This window comes from Podarcis muralis, chromosome 2 (genome assembly GCF_964188315.1).
Source record: "Podarcis muralis chromosome 2, rPodMur119.hap1.1, whole genome shotgun sequence".
Taxonomy (NCBI): Eukaryota; Metazoa; Chordata; class Lepidosauria; order Squamata; family Lacertidae; genus Podarcis; species Podarcis muralis.
Window position 1 is genome coordinate 117,901,369 of NC_135656.1, and position 27,829 is coordinate 117,929,197.

A 27,829-nucleotide genomic window follows, 5' to 3' on the forward strand; every position below is an offset into this window, starting at 1 on the left:
AGGACTGGTGGTCAGGGATGATGGGAATTGTAGTCTCAAAACATCTGGAGGGCTGAGTTTGCCTATGCCTGATCTAAGGGTTCAGGTGGTCCCTGAGGTGCCTTGGACCTAAGTTGGGTTTTCAAAATTAAGACAAGGACCTTTAACCTGTCTCACTAGCAAATGGGTGGCCAGCACAGAAGCTTAAACCATGGTGCCACATGATAATACTAATACAGTGGTACCTCGCAAGATGAATGCCTCGCAAGACAAAAAACCCGCAAGACGAAAGGGTTTTTGGTTTTTTGAGTTGCTTCGTAAGACGATTTTCCCTATGGGCTTGCTTTGCAAGACGAAAACGTCTTGCAAGTTTGTTTCCTTTTTCTTAACACCGTTAATACAGTTGCGACTTGACTTCGAGGAGCAACTCATAGCACGCGGTGTGGTAGCCTTTTTTGAGGTTTTTGAAGACTTTGGTGATTTTTGAAGCTTTTCCAAAACTTTTCCGAAACCGTGCTTCACAAGACGAAAAGACTCGCGGAACGAAAAAACTCGCGGAACAAATTAATTTCATCTTGCGAGGCACCACTGTACTAATACTACTACTACTACTAATAATAAATTTTTATTTATATCCCGTCCTCCCCAGCCGAAGCCGGGCTCAGGGCGGCTAACAACAATAAAATAATGCAACATTCTAAAATCATTTCATTATAAAACTAATTCAAATCAAATGATAATGATATCAATGAAATCAAATTCAAATGATATCGGGCAGATGCCCCCATCAGCAGCCTGGCTGCCACTTTCTGCATGTGGACCTGGTGCAGGGAAGATGGGCAGGTGTGGATGGGCGGAGGGCAGGCTGAGTTTGGGGGAGCAGTGACTCATTCTCCCTCATGACCAGCCTCTCCTGCTGGGTGGTCCTTCTTTCCCTGATATTCCTCTGAGGAAGCCCCCTCAGTTTCCAGGTCTGGTCTCCAGACATAGACCCTCCCAGGAGCTTGTGACTGACACCTGTCTTTCTACCTCTTTGCCTTGGGTTTTGAAACTTAAGAAGTATATTTTCAGAACCCACCTTATTTTTCTGATTTTAATGTGCTTGAAACATCACGGTTTAATTGCTGCAACTCGCCCTTCACCCTTAAAACTGAAAAATCATTTATTTATTCTACAGGTGTGGTTTAAGATTATTGTTCTTATTTATTAAATTTGTATACAGCCGTACCTTGGAAGTCGAACGGAATCCGTTCCAGAAGACCGTTCGACTTCCAAAACGTTCAAAAACCCAAGCCCGGCTTCTGATTGGCTGCAGGAAGCTCTTGCAGCCAATCGGAAGCCCGGTCAGACGTTCGGCTTCCAAAAGAACGTTAGGAAACTGGAACAGTCACTTCCGGGTTTGGGGCGTCCGGGAGCCAAAATGTCCGAGTACCAAGGCGTTTGGGATCCAAGTTATGACTGTACTGCTCTATATCCGCAAGTCTTAGGGCAGTTCGCAAGAGTGTGTGTGTATGTAAAAGAGAAAAAATGAAAATGAGCAATGAGCAATGAACACAAACAAAATTCCCAAGGCAAATGTTTGGTTTTTTTTACTCTAGGAAATACTCATTTAGGGAGGGGGGAAAAACAAATACATGTTCACAATAACACACAAAATAACGTGCAAAATACATTATCACAGTTATTTACTTATTTGGTTTCTCACTTGCCCTTCGCCACAACGGTGGGATCCAACCATATAAAAATACAAGGTTAAAATCAGCTTTAAACGATATACCTATAGAACAGACTGGATGTTGCACCTCTGGCCGATGATGAAATCTGCACGACAAAGATGCCAGATGCAACTCTTGAGGAAGGAATTCCACAATTTAGGGGCTGCTGCTGCAAAGGCCCTGTCTCAGGCTGCCACCCCCCAAACGTCTGGCAGCAGAGGGGCTTCGCAGAGCAGGGTCCCCTCTGCCCATTTTAACACTCCAGAGAGTCTGCAGGGAAGGAGGTGGTCTCCCCGATATTTAGGGCTACCCCTGGGCTTACTTTTAATCTTGTTTTTAAGTTGTATTCATTCAACTTGTTTTATTATTGGTTAGCCGCCCTGAGCCCGGCCTAAGCTAGGGATGGCGGGGTATAAATAAAATTTATTATTATTATTATTATTATTATTATTATTATTATTATTACTACTACTACTATGTGGCTCCCCCCTTGTGAATCCTTTCATGCCTAGCCAGGGTGGTGTGAGTGTTGAAGCTCTTCCCACAGGCCGAGCAATGGTATCGCTTGGCCCCCGCGTGCGCGGTCCGCTCGTGGAGCATGAGCTGCTGCCGCAGGCCAAAGCTCTCCGCGCAATGGGAGCACTTGTGCGCCAGCTTCTCTCCCGCGTGGCTCTTCTTATGGCGGATGAGGCCCGGGCGGGAATGGAAGCGCTTCCCGCAGTGCGGGCAGGCGTGGGGCTTCTCGCCCGTGTGGACGGTCATGTGCGCCAGCAGCACTGACTGGTAGCTGAACCTCTTGCCGCAGGTGGCGCACTGGTGCGGCTTCTTCTCGCCCGTGTGGATCCGCTGGTGCACCAGGAGGTGCGAGTTGCAGCTGAAGCGCTTCTCGCAGAAGGAGCAGCCGTAGGGCCTCTCGCCCGTGTGGGTCCGCTCGTGGCGCGTCAGGTCGGAGATCTGGACAAAGGTCTTCCCGCACGACAGGCACATGAACGGCTTCTCGCCCGTGTGGATGCGCTCGTGCATGAGCAGGTTGGAGTTGCAGTTGAAGCGCTTCTCGCAGAAGGAGCAGCCGAACGGCTTCTCCCCCGTGTGGGTCCTCTCGTGGCGCGTCAGGTCGGAGACCTGGACAAAGCTTTTGGGGCAGTAGGCGCACTTGAAGGGCTTCTCCCCGGTGTGGGTCAGATTGTGCCTCAGGAGGTTCTGCTTGCGGTTGAAACTCTTCCCGCAGTCGCCGCACCGGAAAGCCTCTTCTTGGAGCGGGGCCCTCTCGCGTCTGGGCCGAGAGACGCTCTCCGCTGCTGTTCCCGGGTGCTCGCCATCCTGCCGGACCTCTGGACAGTCCAATCGCCCGTATTTCTCGTCACACTCCCTTGACTGGTCATCATAACCTGTCGGAATGGGGAAAAAACCACCCAAAGACGTTTTGTTAGTCTTCACTAAGGGGTCCGAACTGGAGAAAGGCCCCAACTAAAGAAGAACTGATGGAATATGTGTAGCTTGCGGATCTAACATATAGAATAAGAGAGCAAGAAGAACATACATTTATAGAAGATTGGGAAATGTTTACTGAATATATGGGGGGGGGGGACTATGTACACTTGAAAACATTGGCAACATTAAAATACAGTCATACCTCTTGTTACATTCGGTTCAGGTTATGTCTTTTTAGGTTACTTCCAGGTTTCGCCGCTTGCACATGCGCAGAAGCGCAAAATGACACCACGCGCATGCGCACAAGCGGCGAATTGCGACCCGCACATGCGCAGACACGGGTTGCGTTCCTTTCAGGTTGCCAACAGGGCTCCAGAATGGATCCCATTCGCAACCAGAGGTACCACTGTACAGTGGTACCTTGGTTCTTGAACTTAATCTATTCCGGAAGTCTGTTTGACTCCCTAAACAGTTCAAAAACCAAGGCGCGGATTCCGATTGCCTGCAGGAGGTTCCGGCACTCAAGTAGAAGCTGTGTCAGAAGTTTGGCTTCCAAAAAATGTTCACAAACACTTGCTTCCAGGTTTGTGGCGTTTGGGAGCTGTTTTGTTTGGCAACTAAGCCGTTCGATAACCAAGGTACGACTCCAAATTCAACAGCGTAAACAAGTTTTGATTGGTGTATTAATGGAATACTGAATGGTTTCGTTCATGTAAAATATGCGGGGATTCATGATATGCAAATTGAACCATGGAAAGAGAAGAAGGGAAGTCATTGTCATTTTAAGGTTGTTTAATGAATAGTTCAAATTGTAAAATAGAAAACTTAATAAAAATCATACGTGAAGTGGTGAAAAGTGAAAAGCTATTGCAAAAATACCCAAAAAATTACACACTACACTGTAATACCCTAGGAAAAAAATATTTCCTGCCATTATTTATCAATGCAGGGGGCTGGATTAGATAACAATTGGGGATCCCTCCAACTGTACAATTCTATGAAAGAGTTACCCAAGGATGGGCTTTGCGACCTCTGATTTTTTACTAAAATTGTTCAGGGTCGTTGTAGCAAAAAAGGGATTGTGGAGAGTTCCAAAAGCATGCTTTAGTTGAGATTCCTGCATTGTAGGGGTCCCTCTAAACTCTGCAATTCTATGATTTTATGATCATCCCAAAATTGGGCGAATGGGAAGCAAAATGGCAATTGCAGTTCAACGTAAGCAAGTGTAAAGTGATGCGTGTTGGTGCACAAAAAATAATCCAAATTTCATATCTGTCTATCTATGCACTTACTGGGTCTGAACTGGCGACAATGTACCATAAACAAGACCATGGGGCTGTAGTGGATAGTTTGATTAAGATCTTTACCCAGTGTGTGGGATAAAAATAAAAAGGGGAATGTTCCATAAACAGTTCTGGCTCTGGCCTTGCCCACCTCTAGCTTTGGCGCCCTAAATTTTCTTAAATACAAGGTGGCTTAAATATGGCTTTAGCAGAAATGTTATTAAGAATTAAGTAAGAATAGATTGATAATGGGTAAAGGTGTAAAATTCAAGGCTAAATTGCGTTAAGATAAATTATGGAACTAAATTTGAGAAAGAGGGAAAGGACTTGCTGAAACAATTAATTGAACTAGAATACAAAAAAGGGAGGTGTGAGGAAGTCAAGGAAATAAGCAAATGAAAGATAAGGACATGAAAATACTGGTTTTTTTCTTTTTCCTTTTTTAAATGTTTTTCCTTTTTAAATGTTTTTGTTTTTTTGTTTTTTAATGTTTTGATGTACTGTTGTTTTTTTTTACTGTATTTTTTCTTTTTTATTTCTGAAGTTTTGTAACCTTTTATTGCTTGTTTTTCTTTTTTCTGTATTTGTTAAACTCTAATAAATATCTTTAAAAAAACAAAAAACAAAAAATAAATCACTGGCTTCATCCCCCAAAAGATCAGCCTTCGAGGGAATGTCGCTTTGACAAAAAAACAGTAGTTCCCTAACCCTTCATCCTGTCTCTTACCAGGGCGGGTTTGTTGCTGGGCAGCGATTTCTGTGTCGTCTCCTCCACAAAGCAAGGTTTGTTCCTTGCTCTCCGGACAAGATTCCTGCTGCTCCTCTTGCCCAGGCTGACTTCCTGGGAGGCCTCCCTGCCTGTGACTCGGGGAAACATCCTCTTCCGCTGGCTCCGCAGATGTTCCAGTTGGATCGGCCTCCTTCAAATCCTCTTCTGCACATTTCTCCTCCTTCCTTACATTCATCCAACCTTTCGCTGCTGGAGGAAAGAAGCAGGGAGGTCGTAAATGGAAATGGGAGAGTGTCTCCTTCCCTACTGACCCTCTTGGCTGTTTAGATCACTTTTAGATCAGTTGTTTGACATCCCTAAGAAGTTTGTGACAGGGGTCTGTGGCAGTTTCTGAGATTCCCTCCCCACAAAGGCTTGCCTGGTGCGTATTTCAATTTATTCTAAGAGGTTTACAAGAAACGTTAACATTGTCCATAAAAAGTTAAAATATTTAGAAGCGGTTCATTTTTTAAAAAATGCAAATAAAAAATAACAAACGCAATCCGAAGATGGGAGTAGAAGTACTGATTTGACGTTATTACATTTTTATTTCAGCTTCTATTTATGCCGTCATGACTCTTAGGATGGATTAAAGATCTTCAGCAGAAGGCCATCTCTGCATGTCTCTTCCCTCTGGGGTGAGGCCAGCAGGGACGGTGTCTTCACGGTGGTGGCTCCTCAGTTTCAGATCACTGTTCAGAGAGTGTTTATTATATATATTATAGAATAATACTTTGTTATACAGTGGTGCCTTGGTTCCCAAAAGGCTTAGTTGTCGAACAAACTGGCTCCTGAATACTCCAAACCCGGAAGTGTTTCGGTTTGTGAACACCAGTGTGGTGTAGTGGTTAAGAGCGGTGGACTCGTAATCTGGGGAACCGGGTTCGCGTCTCCGCTCCTCCACATGCAGCTGCTGGGTGACCTTGGGCCAGTCACACTTCTTTGAAGTCTCTCAGCCCCACTCACCTCACAGAGTGTTTGTTGTGGGGGAGGAAGGGAAAGGAGAATGTTAGCCGCTTTGAGACTCCTGAAGGGGAGTGAAAGGCGGGATATCAAATCCAAACTCTTCTTCTTCTTCTTCTTTTGGAAGCAAAACGTCCGACGCGGCTTCCGCTTGAGTGCAGCCAATCGGAAGCCCCGCCTTGGTTTTCAAACTGTTTCGCGAGTCAAATGGATTAAGTTCGAGAACCAAAGTACCACTGTACTTTATTATAGGAGCCCAACTTTTCCAAGACCTCTTTGGACAAGGAGCAATGTTTATTAAATACAGCTCTTTTAAAATGCTCCCACTGTCTAATCTTGCACCTTTCTCAAGAAACTACGAATGTGACTTCAGGAGATACCGTACTTTTCCGTGTACAAGACTAGGTTTTTTTTACTTCACAGTTATGTGAAAAACTGTGGGTTGTCTTATACACGGGGCAATCTCCCCCCCCCCCCCATTTTCTTAAATTGGAGTCCCTAAAAATATGGGACGTCTTATACACGGAAAAATACGGTATTTAAGAATCTTCAAATTCCTGTAATATAAATGTAGCAGCTCCGTGTGTGTGTGTGTGTGTGTGTGTGTGTGTGTGTGTGTGAATACAGCCATAGTAAAAGGTAAAGGTACCCCTGCCCGTACGGGCCAGTCTTGCCAGACTCTAGGGTTGTGCGCTCATCTCACTCTATAGGCCGGGAGCCGGCGCCTTCCGCAGACACTTCCGGGTCACGTGGCCAGTGTGACATCGCTGCTCTGGCGAGCCAGAGCCGCACACGGAAACGCCATTTACCTTCCCGCTAGAAAGCGGTCCCTATTTATCTACTTGCACCCGAAGGTGCCTTCGAACTGCTAGGTTGGCAGGCGCTGGGACCGAACGACGAGAGCGCACCCTGCCGCGGGGATTCGAACCGCCAACCTTTCGATCGGCAAGCCCAAGAGGCTCAGTGGTTTGGACCACAGTGCCACCCCCGTCCCTGAATACAGCCATAGCTGAAGCCAAACCACAAACCTCCACAAGCCCAAAATCTAAACCCACAAGCAACCTTACCCAACAGCTCAGCATCCCTGCTGACTTGCTCCTCTTTGGCCCGCGGGCCAAACACACTCCACCCGAGGTCAGACAAAGTCTGTTCCGCCTCAGAGGACTCCGCCACCGCCTCTTCTTCCGGTGGATTCAGCCCCTGAAATTGCACCAAGGATATATGTGATGTTAACATATGAGAGTGCTGGAGGTGAAATAGTTAAACAGGTTACCCAATCAGAACCCAGGGGGTGGAGTCAGAGGGACTATAAAACCAGCTCTGGGAGGGGTGAAGGGAGGAGTTTGTTGGGTGGTTGGTTGGAGTGGGAGTGAATTGGGATAGAGTCTGTGGGTAGGTTGAGTTAGTGTAGTGAAATAAGCTGAGTCAGGAACAGTTAGGGGCTAGGAAGACAAGTAGATATCTGAGAGGTGGTTTAGTGAGTGAGAGCAGGTAGCGGAAGTTATAGGTCTGGATAGGCACCCCATGACTGTAATTGACCAATACTGTTTATGAAACCACACGCTTGTTAAACTGCAATAAATAAACAGAAGTTTATGTTCCAATTTAACCCTGACTGGACTCAGTATTGTCCCAGGTAGGGCCTGGGTGGTGGCAGCGAGAAATCAAGTGGTGGCACAGGGATCAATAGACGGTGAAACGTCCGGGGACCCTGTGTGATCGCCACAATATCTTTTTAGCGCGGGAAACAAGTTGATACTGAGAGGATGACTCCGATGCATGTCTCCAATGTCAGCTCAGAGCCACAGAAAGCGAAGCACTTACTTATTGGAGTAACGAATAAATCATGTTGCAAAACAAGGTTGAGTTGCAAGAATCAGAAAGGGACAAGTCCGCGTATGTGAAGGACGTGCAGCCATGCATGAGAATAGTGAAAGGTGATGATTGGAGCAATTACAACAAGCTTTGGATTTTGCAAGGCGTTTGAAAAACTGATATATGCATACATTAAATGTACACAACATAACCCCCCCCCCCTCATTCCAATATGCTGCAATATGTTAGGGTTGCCATGCATCCAGAATTTCCAGGACATAGCCGGAGTACTGCAGTCGGAAGCAGTGTCCGGGCGCAAATTGTTGAAAAGTCCGCAAACATCCAGACGTAGGGAAACCCATCTTGGAAGTCTAGAATTTCCTTTAAAATAGCTCAAAATAGCTCAGCTTTGGCCAAAAAGGAAAAAAAGAAAAAGAAAAGAAAGCTCAACAATTTTGCCAAAAGTTTTTGAAACATAGCAACCCTACAACGTATAATGCTTCAGAGAACACCTTGTGAACTCATGGATACAGTGGTACCTCGGGTTAAGAATTTAATTCGGTCCAGAGGTCCGTTCTTAACCTGAAACTGTTCTTAACCTGAGGCACCACTTTAGCTAATGAGGCTTCCTGCTGCCACCGGAGCACGATTTCTGTTCTCATCCTGAAGCAAAGTTCTTAACCCGAGGTACTACAGTGGTGCCTCGCAAGACGAAATTAATTCATTCCGCAAGTTTTTTCTTCTTGCGAGTTTTTCGTCTTGCGAAGCACGGTTTCCCATAGGAATGCATTGAAAATCAATCAATGCGTTCCTATGGAAACCGACTTCAGACCAGGTCCGGGGACAGTCTGTCCCCCGACCTCTTCTGAAGGCTGGGGGGGGGGACAAGGGCTTTTCTTCCCACCCCCAGCATTTTAAAAAACCCCAGGACAGCGGAGACTTCTCCGCTGTCCTGGGGCGATCTTAAAATGCTGGCGGGCGGCAGCGAAGCCTCCGCTGCCGCCCGCCAGCATTTTAAAAAACCCCTGGACAGCGGGGGACTTCTCCGCTGTCCGGGGCGATTTTAAAATGCTGGCGGGTGGTCCTGGACCTCTTCTGAAGGCCGGCGGGGGGCGAAAGTCTTTGCTCCCCCCCGCCTGCCTTCAAAAGCCGTCCGGGATAGCGGAGAAACGAAGGCTGGCGGCAGGAGGAGGTCTCTCCGCCCCGCCGCCAGCCTTCGGAGGAGGTCCGAGGACAGTGGGGAAGACGCGCTGCGCTTCCCCGCTGTCCCGGAGATTTCCCTATGGGCTTTCGTCTTGCGAAGGAAGCCCATAGGGAAATTCGTTTTGCGAAGCGCCTCCAAAACGGAAAACCCTTTCGTCTAGCGGGTTTTCCGTCTTGCGAGGCGCTCGTCTTGCGAGGCACCGCTGTATTTCTGAGTTAGCGGAGTCTGTAACCTGAAGTATATGTAACCCGAGGTACCACTGTATTTACATTGGTGAGTTCACGAGATTTGTTTCAGAACCTGGGAATCTTAAGGGGGAAAAACAGCAACGTGGTTTCCTGGAAAATGTTCTGATGCCCATTTTTTTACCACCCCCTTCTCTCCGCCACCCTCTTTATGGAAAAATACATTTCCAGAAATAGACAGGGAAAATGTCCCACCACAGAATGCCATCTGGACCTCTTCCCTTCTACATCAGGACAGGTGAAAATCTGCCCTGCCCTGATCCCGGGCTGCTCAGGATCCCCCTCACCGCCCCACCTGTGGTCGCTGCCTCGCGACCTCTGGCTGCCTCTGCAGGTAATCCTCGGCCAGGGCCACCGCCTGGGAGCAGGTCTCTGGGCTCCGTCCCTTGACCCAGTCCTGGACCTCCGCAGGCAGGACGGTCAGGAGCTGTTCGAGAAGGAGCAGCTCCAGGATCTGCTCCTTGGTGTGCTTCTCGACCCTTAGCCACCCGTCGCAAAGCTCCAGCAGCCGGCGGTGAGCCCCTCTCGGCCCCTCGGCCTCCTGGTAGCAGAAGCGCCTGAAGCGCTGGCGCCGAGTCTCCCTCCGGAAGCTGTCCCATTGCAAGATGGCCGCCTTCACTTTCCCATAATCCTCTCTGTCCCGGCCCTCCAGCCGGCTAACGGCCCGCTCGGCTTCCCCGCTGAGGGCTGGCAGGAGTCGGGCCGCCCACTCCACCTTGGGCCACCGGCAGGCTTTGGCCACTTGCTCGAAGGAGACCAGGAAGCCCTTGGTGTCGTCCCAGGGGGCGGGCTCCTCCGGCAACTGGGGGACCCCCCAGCCAGAGTGGGGAGACTCCAGGGTCCTCAGGAACTCCTGCAGCTGGGCATCCCAGTGCCGGTGCAGCCTGTCCTCTGGCTCCTGCTTAATCTGTTCTCCGGATCTCCGGTTTTGTCCTCTAGGGCTGGGGGCATTTCCTGCTCCTGCCCCCCTTTCCCACACAGGCGGTGCGACGTCCATTTCCTCGCCAGCCACTCTTTCGCAGTCTCTAGGTCAAATAAGAGGGGGATGGGGTCAGGTGCAGCAGCGGCTGAGGCTGCCACAAGGCACTTCTCCTGTGAGGGGAAAAACAGAAATGAGAGATGTTGTATACAAAATCTGCCCTTCTTCCCTTATGGGGTATCCAAGAGCCCATATAGAGTCCTTAAGTGGGTTCCCTATCGGTAGGAGAAAATAACAGAGGCCAACCAGAGAATATTGAGAAGCAAAGCGGCTCGTAAGCCTAATCTTTATTAAAGCTGTTGCAACAGGGTGCTCCCCTCACACGCAGGAGGACCCAGAGCAAAGGTGTGCCCGCCCTTATACTGACATTTTAAATTGCCCGCCCTGGAGTCCAAGACCACCCCCAGAAACATCATACCTACATCACAGAAAAGGCGGTCTACAACAGAAATCTGAGTGCGTTGTTTATCTCCTGTCTGGCAGATTACCAGTTAATGGTCACTTGACTGGATTAATTGGGGAGCCTGGCGAGTCTTTTGTAATGATAATGATATATATATCATTACCTTAAGAATTACCTTAAAATTCTTATAACAGAGACAAACAGAGATTCACCACACCCCCTGAATGTTCCAGCATTCAGCAGCTTGGCTACTGCGTCTCTTGAGCCTTCAAAACCCATCGAAAACCACCTTTAAGAACCACAACAATTTAAGTATCAGAATCCCCTTACGTACACAAGATCCCTATAATAAAACTCCCATCGTAGTGGAAAGGTCAGCCTGTCCCCCTCATGCCTGAACCTACTCTAAACACCACTCTTATTATTATTTATTGAGCTTATATACCACCCTATACCCGGAGGCCTCAGGGGGGTTCACAGAAAAGATCACAACATATATAATCAGAATAAAAACAACAACCCAATAACATACACCCCCTGTGACGAATACTAGGAGGTTTTTGAAAGCATTCCGAGTGAATTGGCACCAATGGAAAATCAAACACGTACAGATCCCTAAACTTGGCTTTTTCCTCAAGTGGGGCCACGGGTTCACCATTATTATTACACTAAAGGTAAAGCTAAATGGACCCCTGACCATCAGGTCCAGTCGTGACCGACTCTGGGGTTGCAGCGCTCATCTCGCTTTATTGGCCGAGGGAGCCGGCGTACAGCTTCCGTGTCATGTGGCCAGCATGACTAAGCCGCTTCTGGAGAACCAGAGCAGCGCACGGAAACGCCGTTTACCTTCCCGCCAGAGTGGTACCTATTTATCTACTTGCACTTTGACATGCTTTCGAACTGCTAGGTTGGCAGGAGCAGGGACCGAGCAACGGGAGCTCACCCCGTGGTGGGGATTCGAACCGCTGACCTTCCGATCGACAAGTCCTAGACTCTGTGGTTTAACCCACAGCGCCACCTGCGTCCCTTATTATTACACTATACTTGCATTAAAACAACATTGACTTACTTTGAATAAACATACTGTACACAAATTTATTGTTAACATAATAGACACATGATTTAAGGATCTTGATAATTTGATAATATGCAGAGAATAATATGTGTTGAAAAACCAGAGAGAGGAACTGAGGGAAGTCGGGGGAGGGAGGAGGGAGGGGGGAGGGGGGGAGGGAGGGTTCCTTTTTGGGGAGGGGAAAATGGGGGGAATGAAAAGAAGATATGTTTTGATAGTTTGTTATGCTGAAATTCTCAATAAAAACTATTTAAAAAACAACTGTACTATAACTATTTACAAATGGCAGCCATATGAAATTGGATCTGCTGCAGGAAGCCCTGCTAACTGGTGCAAATTCAGCTTTACAGACTTGGCAATTTTATTTTTATTTGTAAAAGGGGTAGAAAGAGGCAGGCGTGCAGGAAAAAAAGACGTTGGCAATCCTATTGAACCCAATAGGAAGGGTTGGACTAGATGACCCTCATCCGCCACGGCCAGCATGGGAATGATGGGAATTGAAGTCTAGCAATATACGCCCTGGACACAGCTACTCCTTTGGAAACTTATTACGAAACCAACTGTTATGACACCCGCTCCTTTGCCTCCTCCTTCCTTGCCAGGCAGGGACCTCCTGCTTCTGCACTCCCACTCACCCCGCCCCTGTTCCTTCCACGGACTTCCCAAGCCCACAATTGAGTCCATTTAGTTCAATAGTGCCTACACTGGCGGGCAGCGGCTCCACAGATAAGGAGATCTGGCTTATCAGGAGACGCCGGGGATCGACCCTGAAACCTTCTGCATGCAGAGCAGATGCTCTACCCACTGAACCTCAATCCCCTTCCCAAGGAGCGCGCAGGAAGCCGCCTCCTAGGGAGATGCACTGTTAGGTCCACCCAGCTCAGCACCGTCTGCACTGACCGGCAGCTGCTCCCCAATACAGCTGGCGGGGGAGGGAAGAAGAGCCCGCTCCCAGCCTTACCTGGAGGCGGCGGGATTTGAACCCGGGACCTTCTGCATGCAAAGGTGTCCTCTGCGACCAACTCCCAGCTGGAGAGCTTAATTAAAATAAACCAGTTTCCGGAGGAGGGCTTGGAGGAGGAGGAAAGCTCAGCCCAGCTTTGCAAAGGAGGACGGATCAAAGCGGAGGCGCGCTTTGTTTCCATTGCACAACGCGCGGCTCACTCCGGAGTGAAGCCGGAATGGATGGCAGGCAGTTCTGCAGAGGGGCGTCCTTTCTAACCTCCAGATCGCCATTTCCAGGGAGGGAGGGAGGGAAGGGGATCCCCCTCCCCAAATCCTGGCTCTGCACCCACACCAAAAAAGCTCCCGCTTTCTGCACCTGGTGCAAAAGCCTTTTTATTTCTCCACCTGCAATGGGGCCTTTTGGGGGAGCAGCCTCTTAACAGCCGCCTGCTTCTGGCTCTCCGTTGAACAGGCAGGACAACCGGCGAAGAAAGTGGGGGGGAAGCGGGTCTGATATGCTGTATGAAACACCCACCCATTCCTTTGGCCCCCCTATATGGCAGCGCAGGCACTTGGGAGCCGGAAGTGAGAGCACCAAGCCGCCCGAATGCTTTCCCCTTCTCTCTTTGGCCAAGGAGCCGCCACCTTTCATTGCGCGCAGGCGCGCGCTCTCTAGTGGTCCGCCTAGAGCAGTGTTGCCTGCACGGGCCGGCAGCGGCAGTTCCAGACCGGTGACGTCCTGACTTCTTTGGAATTGCTGCGCTTTGGCATATGGAGCACAGCAGGCTGCCCCGGTACTGAGCTAAACCATGGCATCCAACCGGGCTCAGTATTGCCCACACGGACTGGCAGCTACTTTCCCATGTTTCAGCCCTACCTGGAGGCGCCAAGGCAAAGCAGGCGGTCCTCTTCCTTTACAGGGATGTAGTCACACCATTGGTCCACCTAGCTCAGTAGCGCCAGCACTGACTGGCAGGCGCTCACCAGGATTTCAAAGCAACCTTCTGTCCCAGCCATACCTGAAGATGCCAGGTATGCATGGAAAGCAGGGGCCCTTCCCCAGACACTCCACCCACATAATCCCACCTGCTTATTCTCTGCCCCCAAATCCACGATCATTTTGAGGGTTCCCTACCTGAAAAGTTTCCCCCCAGTGCTCTGTGTGTGATTGGGTTTCTTTCCTCTTGGTTTTCACATACCTATGGGGGGGTTTATGGCTTGTTGACAGCAGCCACTAAATTAAAAGACGCCTGCTTATTGGGAGAAGGGCAATGACAGGCCTAGACAGCATCTTGAGAAGTAGAGACGTCACCTTGCCAACAAAGGTCTGTATAGTAAAAGCTATGGTTTTCCCAGTAGTGATGTATGGAAGTGAGAGCTGGACCATAAAGAAGGCTGATCGCCGAAGAATGGATGCTTTTGAATTATGGTGCTGGAGGAGACTCTTGAGAGTCCCATGGACTGCAAGAAGATCAAACCTCTCCATTCTTAAGGAAATCAGCCCTGAGTGCTCACTGGAAGGACAGATCCTGAAGCTGAGGATCCAATACTTTGGCCACCTCATGAGAAGAGAAGACTCCCTGGAGAAGACACTGATGCTGGGAAAGATCAAGGAGAAGGGGACGACAGAGGACAAGATGGTTGGATAGTGTTTTCGAGGTTACCAGCATGAGTTTGACCAAACTGCGGGAAGTAGTGGAGGACAGAGGTGCCTGGCGTGCTCTGGTCCATGGGGTCACGAAGAGTCGGGCACGACTAAACGACTAAACAACAACAAATGGCTTGTTTGCCGGTGCGGTTGCAAGATAAAGCAGTTAACACATTTATTAGATACAGTGGTACCTCGGGTTACATACGCTTCAGGTTACATACGCTTCAGGTTACAGACTCCACTAACCCAGAAATAGTACCTCGGTTTAAGAACTTTGCTTCAGGATGAGAACAGAAATCGTGCTCCGGCGGTGCAGCAGCAGCAGCAGCAGGAGGCCGCATTAGCTAAAGTGGTGCTTCAGGTTAAGAACAGTTTCAGGTTAAGAACAGACCTCCGGAACGAATTAAGTACTTAACCCGAGGTACCACTGTATAGGGTTGCCATATTTCAGAAAGTAAAACCAGGACACCCTGATAGTGACTGAGCTTTTTAAGACAACCCCCAAAGTTTGTTGAGCTCTTTCCTACAAAAAATGGCATTTTTTTCGATTGACTAGCCAGGACAGATCCAGGACAAAGCACCACCTTTCAGAAATCCCCCGCCCCGCCCCGCCCCGGACAGCAATTCCACCTTTAAAATCCCAGTAAAGTCCAGGGAAATCCCTAGTAAATAATAATATTTAAGAACATAACCTGCTGGATCAGGGTTCAATGGCCCAACTAGTCATGGCCAGGGTGCCAACTTGAATAAAATATATTTTGGGAGGATGATGCGGTGCACATACAACATTCAAATGGCAATGCTCATCAATTTTATTTTATTGTGGGGGCCAAAGAGGAAGAAAGGCCCCTAGGGGTTGGCTCCTTGAGTCATGGAATCAGAGAATTGCAGAGTTGAGAGGGATTCTGTTCTCCGCTGGCCAACAAGATTCCTGTGGGAAACTCGAAGGCAGGACCTGAGACGAGAACCCTCTCCCTTCTTGTGGTTTCTAGCCATCAATAGCCCACTCCTCTTTGCCCAATCCTCTTTGGAAGCCAGCCATACTGTGGGAGGGAGTTCCGCCGTTTAACTCTGCGCCACACGAAGGACTTTCTTTTACCACTGTTGCGGCTACATTCACAACTAATCTCGCAGTCCGACTATCTGACAAAGAGGGAATGATGGAAAATCTGTTGTTTATTACTATCACATCAGTTTAATAGCCCCCACCCAAAAAGTATTAATTGAAATAAAACACACACACACAAAAAATACCCCAACACCATGAGGTGGGTGAAACTTTTATTTCAGCATTTCAACATTTTTCTTCAGGAGGTTCATGTCATTGTGGAGGTGCGAAATCTTTGGCCCACCAAATGTCGCTGAACTACAACTCCCATCAGACCCAGCAAACATGGCTGACGGCCAGGCCTGCTTCTTGCCGTTTCAAGGGAACCTCTCGCAAATTTAATAATGTAAAATTCAATTTGTTAAAGGAGTACAAAGGGACGAGCCACACAATAAGTTCATGTGTGGGTGATGCCGCACTTACGCTGACTCCAGTGTCCTCCGGCCTTGGGCGCCCAAATGTTGGACTACAACTCCCATCATCACCTGCCATCTTAGCCAATGAAGAGGGATGATGGGAGTTGTAGTCCAACATGGTTGAAGATGATTATACAGATTTGAGCAGCTCACAGCTGGAAACTCTTAATTTAGTTGCTACATGTGATTTTCGAACTGCTAGGTTTGCAGGCGCTGGGACCGAGCAGCGGGAGCGCACCCCGCCGCGGGGATTCGAACCGCCGACCATGCGATCGGCAAGTCCTAGGCGCTGAGGCTTTTTCCCACAGCGCCACCCGCGTCCCACAATCTGAATTTAAACTATGCCCCCCAAAAAACATACCCCTGCAAACTGGAATTTGCTGAAAAATGGGAGTTTAGTTCAGCAACTTCTGGAGAGCGTGAGGTTTGAGAAATCTGGCTTAAGTCTGTTCTACTCTAGATCATGATTTCAAATTCCCAGTGACTATGAGATTTAGGAACATGATTTTTGTGCCACATGGCAAAGGGGGATGTTGCTGCAGGGCCCAAACCAGTGGGTTCAATCTGTTCTGTTGCACATACCTTGATGAGACTTGAGCAGCAGACGAGAGAGGATAGCACAGGGCCCTCCGGGTGTTGATGAACTACAACTCCCAGAAAGCAGCAAGATTGGGAGGGCATCAAAGGTCCCCCTGCCACCTTCCAACCCACGACTTCCAATCGGTATCTGCGACTTACAAATCTGAACAACTACAACTCCCATCATCCGTGACCAGTCAGTGGATGATGGGAGTGGTAGTCGAATGACAGCTGGGGGGACCCGAGGTTGCCAGAACACTGAGCCCCAAAGGAAGGAGGGAGGGGAAACTTTGGCCCTCCCAAAGGTTTCCAAACTACGACTCCCATCAGGCGCAGCACAAGAACATGGGAGTTGTAGTTCACCAACACCTGGAGGGCTAAAGGTTCCCTGCACTGGTATAAAGGAAGCAAGCTCTCGCAATAAGTGGCGACTTTTACCCAAAATGGGAGCCGTCCCCTGTAAAGGAGGATCCTGGATTTGGAGGCCAACTTTCTGTGCGACTTGCGCTGTGAGTGAAGTTGAGCATGCAGGCGGCTGCAGAACCCCGGCGATTTCAGAGAGGCTCTGGCAAGCACAAAATCATTCCCTGTGTGCAGACACTGCTGCTGCTCCTCTTTCTGGGCCACTTCCCATCTGGTTAAAAAACAATAATGCGAACTTGAAAACCCACATTGGAGTCCCCTCTCCTGTTGCGCACGGATCCTTTCCCATGTTTGGAATTCCAACCGCCCCATTTTCTCTCTCCCAGGTCCGCTCAACAAAGCACCTTGACTCAAAACTAATTCTCACTATTCGCAATTTAGAAAATAATAAAACAGGACCTACCCAGTCCCAGAACTTTCGACTGCTTTGATACTATCGGCAAAGCCAAGCCATAAAGTCTGGACAGCATTACTTTCGGCTTATGTGTAGCCCTGCCTCTAGAAAAGTAGCAGGTCAGCGAAGTTGTATCCCTTGCACACTACATATCTACCTGCAAGGATTTTTTTTTCTTTTTTTTCGTGGCGGGGGATGTGCACAAAATATTCCCACATCTAAAACACCTTTGCGCTGCAGCCTATAGTGGTACGGTCTGAGAATTGGTTCCCCCACCCCGCAAAAAAGGTGAGATTTCAAGTGGCAGGATGGACTTATAGGTAGCACAGAAATCAAGGCAAAAAGCAGTGGGTTCTGGCTTCAGGGAACGCAAAATCAGGTTCGCTGGTGGCTGGTAGGGCGGAACGCTAGGAGCCTAACAGTAGGTGGCGCCACAGCAGGCAAAGGCAACTCGTTTTGTCCCCATCTCCCTCCTCCTTGCTGGGTTCTAAAAGAGCAACATTGAGAGGAGGAAGGCAACAGGCAGCGCCACTCCTGGGCTGGCAGTTGGGGGCTATCTGGGTGCAGACTGAGGTTGGTGGGGCAGTGCCTCATTTGCTCCTAATGGGCTGTTTCCCACTGATCAGGTCCCTCTTTGTAGGTTTCAAAGGCTTAGCACTCTGAGCACCCCAAGCCTGGAGGGCTCCTCTATCTGGAAAAGGGGTACACATTGTGAAGAGCCAAGTGGCCGGGACATGACAGGCGTTTTGGAGAGACTTGCTTTCTCCCCACCTGCATTTTCAGGCACCTTCGTTTTATGCACTTGGAACAAACCTTCCCAGAGCAAGCGATTTGCCATGACTTTTGGCCCAGGTGGGCTTGTGACACTCCTGTTCACTTTTAAAGGGGTTTATATTGATCGGTGCCCGACTCTAGTAGCGGTGGGAAAATAATGCATCGATATTCCAGCACAGCTGCCCGAAAAATGCCCCTTCTAGAGAAGACGGGGCGCTAACGAAATGCCAAAGACCCAAGTCCTATTAAGAAAAGGGGAAGAGAGGAGGATTCGATTATCTACTAAGGTTCATCCAACCGATTTTTCAGGAGTTTCCTTCTGTGTGGATTCTCTGATGACTAATGAGGTTTGAGCTCTGCGTGAAGCTTTTCCCACAGTCCAAACACCGGTACGGTTTCTCCCCTGTGTGTGTCCTCTCGTGGGCCACGAGGCTAGAGCTGCCGCGAAAGCTCTTCCCACAGACGGAGCACTGAAAGGGCTTCTCGCCGGTGTGGATTCTCTGATGTGTAATGAGGTGCGATTTGTAGCTGAAGCTTCTCTCACACACCACGCACTGGAAAGGCTTCTCTCCCGTGTGGATCCTTCTGTGCGCGCTGAGGCGGGAGCTGACGCTGAAGCTCTTCCCGCATTCCCCGCACTGGTACGGCTTCTCGCCCGTGTGGATCCTCTCGTGGCTGACTACTTCCGAGCTGCGCAGGAAGCTCTTCCCGCAGAACGAACACCGGTAGGGCTTCTCTCCGGTGTGGGCCCTCTCATGCGCGAGGAGATCTGAGCTTTCGCTGAAAGTTTTCCCACAGTCCAGACATATAAACGGTCTCTCGCCCGTGTGGCTTCTCTGATGCTTCCTGAGGCGCGAGCTGACGCTGAAGGTTTTCCCGCACTCGGAGCACTCGTATGGCTTTTCCCCCGTGTGGATTCTCTGGTGGCTGTTGAGGTACGAGCTCTGGCTGAAGCTTTTCCCGCACTCCAAGCACTTGTACGGCTTTTCCCCCGTGTGGATCCTGTGATGCGTGATGAGGTTCGAGATGTCGCTGAAGCTTTTCTCGCACACCGAGCACTGGTAAGGTTTGTCGCCGGTGTGGATTCTCTGATGACTAACAAGGCCCGAGTTGCGCCGGAAGCTCTTGCTGCAGTACAGACATTTGTACGGCTTCTCTCCCGTGTGGGTTCTCTCGTGAGCGATAAGTCCCGACTTCACACTGAAGCTCTTGGCGCAGTGCGAGCACTTGTAGGGCTTCTCTCCCGTGTGCGTCCTGCGGTGGGCAATGAGGCTGGAGCTGACGCTGAAGCTCCTCCCGCAGTCGGAGCACGTGTAGGGCTTCTCTCCCGTGTGGGTTCTCTCGTGAACGATAAGGCGCGACCGGAGGCTGAAGCATTTGCCGCACACCGAGCACTTGTGAATTTTCTCTCCGGCTTGGTCTGAGCCCTGACTGAAGTTTTCTTCGTAGACGATGATCTTCATGGGCGGTTTGCCCTCGCCTGTCTCCTTCTCTGCCGCGGCTACACTGAGATCTTCATAACCACCCGCCAACGGGATGGATTTTTGCAACCTCTTCCTGGGCGGCTTTTTCGACGGCTTATCTGATCGCGGCGGCCTTTCGGGTAGGTCTTCCGGTTTGTCAAAGAGAGGGAAGGTCTCCTCAAGGCCTTCTTCGGATGCCTCGCACAGCCCCTCGTGCTCCCTGTTCTCTGGCTGGGGACTCCCTGTGTTGTTCTCACTAGGGCACAGGTTGCCTAAAAGGAAAAGTTTTGGGGATTAGCACTGATTTTTTTAAAAAATTAAATTTATTTATTTTTAAACAACCAAAACCCAAACAGTGAAAACAGACAGTGAAACCCCCCAGGCGGCTGATACATTGGGGATACATAATCAATAATAACGTATTCAAATCAACCATATGTACAATTCTATACACCTTAACACTCCTCCCTCCACAAGGTTTATTTAACTTTTAACATTTTAATTGCCCCAAATCGTTCAAACCTGCCCAAATAATTCAATACCTTCTCAAACCAATCCTCCTTCCTCTCACTGACCTTAAACCCTTTCATTTTATGTATCTTCACAGTTAGATATTCTAAGATTATAATATTTTTCCCTCCACTGGTTCACCCCTAGCTCTTCAGCATTTTTTCAATTACTCGCTATAACCTGTCTGGCTGCAATTACCATCAATTTTACCCATTTACATTTCTCTTTTGTTTCTAACTCAGTGCTACTCAGGCTAATAAGAAGCATTAATTTAGATATTTCCACCTTCCTACCCACAATTCCCGATATTTCTATTCCAATCTGTTTCCAGAATTCATTAACTAATGGACAATCACACCACATATGACTGTACGTTCCCATCACTCCACATTTCCTCCAACAATTCTTACTTCCAGATTTTGTGTGTATACCATTTTTGTACCAACTTCAACCCTTGTTCCTGGATTATCCTTGCAACAATTAGCACTGAAAATCATAATCGTCTGTTTTATTTGAATGCCACTTTCTCACAGAACGGTGTCCAAAGTGGCCCAAAGTCAGGAGACTTTGTGGATATTTAAGTTACAATTAGAAAAATCTTAATAATTATTAATAAAGGAAACAGTTTATAAGAAGTAAATAAGGAGGCCAGATACAGGATAAAGGAAGTCTTTTATTTGGTTGTTTGTATTGTTGTATGTTATGCTCACTGTATGTTATGTTCATGTTTAATGAGGGTGGATTTGTGTAATGGGGGTGGGGGGGGTTGTGTTATGTTGTAAATAAAATTCCAATTTAAAAAACAAAAACAAAAAGCAAAGTGGCACAAATCATATCAAATGAGCAATAACTTTTATATAAGTCGGAAGGTGCCGAGAGTGGCTGGGGCAACCCAGTCAAGTGGGTGGGATACAAATAATAAAATTACAGTGGTACCTTGGTTGTCTAACTTACTCCATTCCAGGAGTCCGTTCGACTCCCGGAACCGTCTGAAAACCAAGGCGCGGCTTCTGATTGGCTGCAGGAGCTTCCTGTACTCAATTGGAAGCTGTGGAAGCCGTGTCGGACGTTTGGCTTCCAAAGAACATTCACAAACCAGAACACTTACTTATGGGTTTTCGGTGTTTGGAAGCCAAAACATGCGCGTACCAAGGTGTTCGAGAATCAAGAATCAAGATACGACTGTATTACTATTATTATTAAGTTCCAAACATATCAGAAACAATTACAAATCATCAGTCTCAGTCACAGACCTGATAGAAATGATCACAATATCAGCAGGAACCCCAAAACAAATTTGAAAATCAAAATCAATGGCTTGGCTCTGGGACTTCAGCATTTCAGAAGCTAATATAGAGTCAGACCATGGGTCTAGTGAGTATAATATTGCATATGCCAATTGGCAAGATTTCAGGCTGAGGTCTCTCCAGCCTTAGCTGGAGATGCCTGTCTCTCTCCCCCCCCCCCCTTCTTTCTTTTCTCTCCCAGCCTTCCCCTCTCTCTCCCCCTTCTCCTCAGTCGGTCTAACAGGAGACTCTTGATCTTGGGGTCGTGGGTTCAAGCCCCACATTGCACAAAAACATTCCTGCACAAGGGGGTTGGACTAGATGACCGCCATGGTTCCTTCCATCTCTATCATTCTATGACCCTTTCCCAACCTGTCTCTCTCCCTTCCTGTCTCCCCCTTCCTTCCTCTTCTAGCTCTCCGCTTAATGGTTTGGGTCAAAGGAAGCATGTTGTGCATGCCAACATCCAAAGGAACCAATTTTAAAATTCAAATGAGTGCAGCGGCACCTTACCTCGTGAAGAACTGTCCTCCGCAGCAGTCTCCTCCTTGACCTCCAGGCCCTGCTGTCTCTGCTCAGGGTCCAAGAGAGCTCCTTCGGCCTTCAGGGACGTCTCACTGGCCTCCTCAAACAACCCCGGCACCTGGAAGACCAGGAAAGAGGCTGAAAGATGCAGCACGTGTGGCGGTGGGCAACGGCGCAGGCGAAAATGGATCCTAAGCCCACCCTGAACAACTCCCAGGCCTCCCTTACCATTCCTTGTTGGGGTATAAATAAAATTTATTATTGTTGTTGTTGTTATTGTTATACGCCTCATAGAGCTAAAGGTAAAGGTACCCCTGCCCGTACGGGCCAGTCTTGACAGACTCTGGGGTTGTGCGCCCATCTCACTCAAGAGGCCGGGGGCCAGCGCTGTCCGCAGACACTTCCGGGTCACGTGGCCAGTGTGACGAAGCTGCATCTGGCGAGCCAGCGCAGCACACGGAACGCCGTTTACCTTCCCGCCGGTAAGCGGTCCCTATTTATCTACTTGCACCCGAGGGTGCTTTTGAACTGCTAGGTTGGCAGGCGCTGGGACCGAGCAGCGGGAGCGCACCCCGCCGCGGGGATTCGAACCGCCGACCTTTCGATCGGCAAGTCCTAGGCGCTGAGGCTTTTACCCACAGCGCCACCCGCGTCCCTCTCAAAGAGCTACGGGGTGGTTTAACAATCAATCAATGTAAGGCAATAAGAAATAAACTTAGATTGATAAATATCTGAAAGAGCGTCCCCTTCCCTACAGACCCTCTCGGGTGCTGAGGTTGGCAGAGGGGGGAAAATAAAGGGGAAGGTTCTGGAGGGGCCTAGTGTGGAGGTACTTGCAGAAAGGTTTTGCCCTCCCCATGGCCTGGGCAGAGAGAGTGTGGCCAAGGAGGGGGCCTGACAGACAGGTCTGGAGGGCCACATTTGCTTCCTAGGATGGAGGCTGCCTATACCTGGATGAAAGATTTAAGAGACCCAATATCTCACTTGTGTTTCCGGCCTTTCGGGCTCTCGCTGCCTCTGGAGGAAATCCTCGGCCAACATCACCGCCTGGGCGCAGGTCTCCGGGCAGCCATCTTTGACCCAACTCTGGCTCTCCGGCGGCAGGATGGCCAGGAACTGCTCCAGGATCAGCAGCTCCAGGATCTGCTCCTTGGTGTGCCTCTCCGGCTTCAGCCACCGGTGGCAAAGGAACCAGAGGCGGCTGCAGGCTTCACGGGGCCCGTCGGCCTCCTTGTATTGGAACAGGCGGAAGTGCTGCCGCTGGACTTCGGTGCTGATGGCGTCGACCCGCAAGATGGCCGCCTTCACCTTCCCGTAATCGCCCGCTTCCCTGTCCTCAAATCGCGGCCCTTCCTCTTTCAGGCCCGGTATGAGCTGCGACATCCACTTTCCCGGACGGGTGTCAACCGCCTTCTCAACAGACGTCAAAAATATATCGTCCCAGCGCGGCGGGTCTGGAAGCTGGGGGTCGTCTGCTTCCGAACGAGACGTCACCACCATTTCCGTGACATCCCTCATGCAGACTTCCTCGCATGCGGCAGCCGCTTCATTTTTCACCAGAGCAACGTGGTTGGTCACAGTGGTGTCCTCAGAAACATCTGTCTGTCTTCTAGGGCCTCCGTCGGCCATTTTCTCACCTGTTGTATATAATTTGTATTACATTTTCTGTTTTACAATTTAAAGTACTCCTTAATATATCAATGACGTCCCTTTTTCTCTTTCGATGGTTCATTTTACATATCATAAATACCTGCATATTTTACAAAAACTATACCATTCAGTATTCCATTATTACACCTAAAGGTAAAGGGACCCCTGACCATTAGGTCCAGTCGTGGCCGACTCTGGGGTTGCGGCACTCATCTCGCTTTATTGGCCGAGGGAGCCGGCTTACAGCTTCCGGGTCATGGGGCCAGAATGACTAAGCCGCTTCTGGCAAACCAGAGCTGCGCACGGAAATGGCGTTTACCTTCCCACCAGAGCGGTACCTCTTTATCTACTTGCACTCTGATGTGCTTTCGAACTGCTAGGTTGGCAGGAGCAGGGACCGAGCAACGGGAGCTCACCCCGTCGCAGGGATTCGAACCGCCGACCTTCTGATCGGCAAGTCCTGGGCTCTGTGGTTTAACCCACAGCGCCACCCGCGTATGTTCTTCTAATTCTCTTATAGTATATGTTAAGTCTGCGAGTTGTTCATGTTCTGTCAACTTAAGTTGCCATTCTTCTTTCGTTGGGACCGCACTCATTTTCCATTTTGGGGCTAACAAAACACAGGCCACAGTGTTGGCATACATAAATAACCTTTTTTGACACCTGGGAATTTCAGTCTGAATTATCCCCAACAGGAAGGGCTCTGGTTTTTTGGTGAAAGTACTTTTTAACCTCCCCCCCCCCCCCCAAATCATTATGGACCACATATGAAAGAATGTACCCTTGACCTCATTGTATTTCCAGCACTTATCTGATTCAGTCTTATGCATCTTAGCAAGCCTACTCTGAGTTAAATGCCATCTGTAAATCTTTTTCAAGTAGTTCTTCTGCCTGCCCATTTTCTCACCTGCCCACTCCGTTGGAAAAGGTTCCTGGAGGCCCTGCGGGATGGTCCCCACCACCTCCTCCTCCTCCGAAGCCATTTTCTCTCCCCAGATCGAGGGCAACTTTAGCCCAGCTCGGCGATCTCCACTCCAGATTCAACCCCTTCTGTGTCTTCTTACTAAACGCAGCTGGGTTGGGTGTGAGAAATGGCACTTTTATTTGTTCGGAAAGATAAAATGCCCGACAATAACAACAACAATAATAATAATGAATAGATACGACCTGCGTCCACGATCTGTGCTTTCCCCAAACAAGTGAAGACCTTTTTTGTTCCAACAGGATTTCCTAGCTGGGCAAATGGGGTCTTTACTGCCAGTGTCCTCTTAGAATCTTAGAATTATAGAATCATTGACTTGTAGAATTGGAAGGGACCCTGGGGGTCATCTAGTCCAACCCCCTGCAATGCAGGAATCTCAGCCAAAGCATCCACGACAAGATGGCCAGGCAACCTCTGCTTGAAAACCTCCAAGGAAGGAGAGTCCATCACCTCCTGAGGGAGTTCATTCCACTCTGGAAGGGCTCTTACTGTCAGCAGGTTTTTCCGAATGTTTAGTCAGAATCTCCTTTCTTGTAACTTGAAGCCATGGGTCCGAGTCCTACCCTCCGGAGCAGGAGAAAACAAGCTTGCTCCATCTTGAGGTATTGGAAGATGGCTATCCTATCTCCTCTCAGTCTCCTCTTTACTAGGCTAAACATTCCCAGCTCCTTCAACCATTCCTCATCAGGCTTTGTTTCCAGACCCTTGATCATCTTGGTTGCCCTCCTCTGCCTACATTCCAGCTTGTCTTAAATTGTGGTGCCCAGAACTGGACACATTATTCCAAGTGTCGTCTGACCAAGGGTCTTACTTCCCTTGATCTGGACACAATACTTGATGTTGATGCAACCTGGAATAGCATTAGGGGTTTTTTTGCTGCTTGACTTAGGATTCTTTTGGTCTTGTTTTTTTTTTGGTTGGTTTTGTGTCTTTTAACTGTTTTTAATTATTTTGTGTGTAAATCGACTTGAGACAGTCGTTTAGAAGGAAATTCATAAAGCAATCGTAATAAAAAATATTAATAATTACAGTTAGATTGATTATTATTATTGGGATGTAGCCAACTGATTCATTTCATCAGCACAAGTATTTCCTCTTGTGAACTGGAGCTCCGCCCCCCTTTATTCTTCAGATATGGGAAGTGTGCAGGGTGTGCAGAATGCTGTGTGAGATAGTAAGTCTGCAGGCTAGAGTTTGCTAGCTGATGCAATCAGCCTGCAATACTTTCTATGGAAGTGATGGGTCAGAAAGACTCGGCAGTAATGTGCTGTCAGTTGATTGGCTGTCATCGGTTTAAAAGGGAAACCTGTCCAGCAGTAAGTGTGTGGTGTAGAAGAGTGTGGTGTGTGTGTGTGTGTGTGTGTGTGTGAGAGAGAGAGAGAGAGAGAGAGAGAGAGAGAGAGAGAGAGAGAAAGGTCTTCCTATCTGCCTAAAGGTGCAGCCAGGTACTCTGTTTGACTGTATGAACTGCTCGTGTATTATAGCCTGTAGATATTTGTATATATAGTTCACAATAAATATACTGCACTGAAGAACCTAGAATTCTGAGCATTTCTGCTAAAGCGCTGCGGAGAATTCGTGACACAGGGTGCACACTTGGTGTGAATGGGGGATGTTCCTCTGCCCAAGTGGAAATCCCTTGTGCTGATGGAACAAGTTAGCTAGATGCAGCCCATTCATAAGAATTCTTAGTAATGAATAAAGATTAATAATCAACAATGAGCCTTTTACATAGCTCAGTCGGTTGAGCATGAGACTCTTAACCTCAGGTTTGAACCCCATATTGGACAAAAGATGATTGCATTGCAGGGGGTCAGTCTAGATGACCCTGGTGTACCTTCCAGCTGACAATTCTACGATTCATTTAATCCCACCTGAGGCCAGGCTAGGCAGAGAGGCAACGATCTTCAGAGCTGAGCAAGTATTTAAACCTCAAACCTTCTTGACTCGATGGCCCACACTCTTTCCCACCACACCAGACTGGCGACAGCGCAGCAACCCTGTGCATCTTTACTCAGAAGCAAGTTCCCCTATAGGCTATAATCTGGAGTGGGAGGGAAGCACTGCAGGGACACAAATGCATTGTATTCCTGGATAAGATCTCGTGCATCTATTGAAGCGGGCTGCAGTATCCCCGAAGCAGACAACCATCATCAAATCGTTAGCCTTCCAGGTCACACAAGACTCTTTGTTGTCAGGGCTCCCTTCTCTGGAAATGACCGTCCTTGCAGGAATTCTTACATCACTCAGGCATGGATGGTTGGCTGACATCTCCTCTTTATTATTATTATTATTATTATTATTGGCAATTTCTGTCCTTAATCATCATCATTCTGTCCTTAATCATCAATAATAATAATAATAATAATAATAATAATAATAATAATAATAATTGCACATGCATCTCCCCCAACTCTCCTCCATCAGTCACTCACCTTTTGCAAAGGTTGCAAGGCTGCAATCCTTCCTTGCAAGGTGGGTGCAAAACACAGATCCCTGGGAGCTGGATGCACAATTCAGAAGGCGAATCTGCCCTCCCCCCTCCTCGCAACTCCCCTCTTTCTCCTCCCCCCTCCCGCCACAGGAAGGAACTCGCCAGCCCCCGAAAGGTCCTCCCCCAGGACCTCGCTCTCGAGTCCCGCCCCCGCCTCTCTAGCAACGGCCCACTCTGTCGCTTTAACCCCTTGCGCGCCTCGCGGCAAAGCAAACCAACCATGCGGGGTCCGCTGTCCCTGCTGGACCCCCTCGAGAGATGGGGATGGGGAGTAGGTGCCGGCGATGGGCGGGGCCAGAAGCGAAAGGGGGCGGGGCGGCTGGCTGCAAAGTTCCATCTTCTTGTTGCAATGTCCAGCTTTGCGCATTAGGCTGTTTGCTTTTTTTCTCTCTCTCTTTTTTTAGGATCATGGAATTGTAGAGTTGGAAGGGAGCCCCAAGGGTCATCGAGTACAACCACACTGCAATATAATGATGATGATGATGATAACTTTATTATTTATACCCCACCCATCTGGCTGGGCTTCCCCAGCCACTCTGGGCGGCTTCCAACAAAATATTAAAATACAGTAATGCATCAAACATTAAAAGCTTCCCTAAAAAGGGCTGCCTTCAGACGTCTTCTAAAAGTCTGGTAGTTGTTTTTCTCTTTGACATCTGGTGGGAGGGTTTTCCACAGGGCGGGCACCACCACCGAGAAGGCCCTCTGCCTGGTTCCCTGTAACCTTACTTCTCACAGTGAGGGAACCGCCAGAAGGCCCTCGACGCT

The 27,829-nt window shown here is 48.8% G+C and overlaps 1 protein-coding gene across 1 annotated transcript; it reads right to left on the reverse strand.

The window, feature by feature from the left end:
- Window positions 1-1,550: 1,550 nt before the first annotated feature.
- On the reverse strand, window positions 1,551-27,125 carry LOC114591098 (uncharacterized). The gene is made up of 9 exons (XM_077923580.1): window positions 27,003-27,125; window positions 24,493-24,658; window positions 22,920-23,572; window positions 21,924-22,053; window positions 18,460-19,886; window positions 9,700-10,431; window positions 7,208-7,340; window positions 5,136-5,387; window positions 1,551-3,082 (listed from the first exon to the last, which is right to left on the reverse strand). The coding sequence occupies exons 2-9, from the start codon at window positions 24,566-24,568 to the stop codon at window positions 2,169-2,171; spliced, it is 4,317 nt and encodes a 1,438-aa protein (XP_077779706.1). The 5' UTR covers window positions 24,569-24,658; window positions 27,003-27,125; the 3' UTR covers window positions 1,551-2,168.
- Between the last annotated feature and the right edge of the window lie 704 nt (window positions 27,126-27,829).

Coding starts and splice junctions, on each gene's coding strand:
- LOC114591098 (XM_077923580.1), bottom strand. CDS start 24,568: ATGGCTTCGGAGGAGGAGGAGGTGGTGGGGACCATCCCGCAGGGCCTC. Junction 7,341..9,699: donor TCGCGAGGCAGCGACCACAG/GTGGGGCGGTGA, acceptor GTGCAATTTCAG/GGGCTGAATCCACCGGAAGA. Junction 3,083..5,135: donor CCAGCAACAAACCCGCCCTG/GTAAGAGACAGG, acceptor CCATTCCGACAG/GTTATGATGACCAGTCAAGG.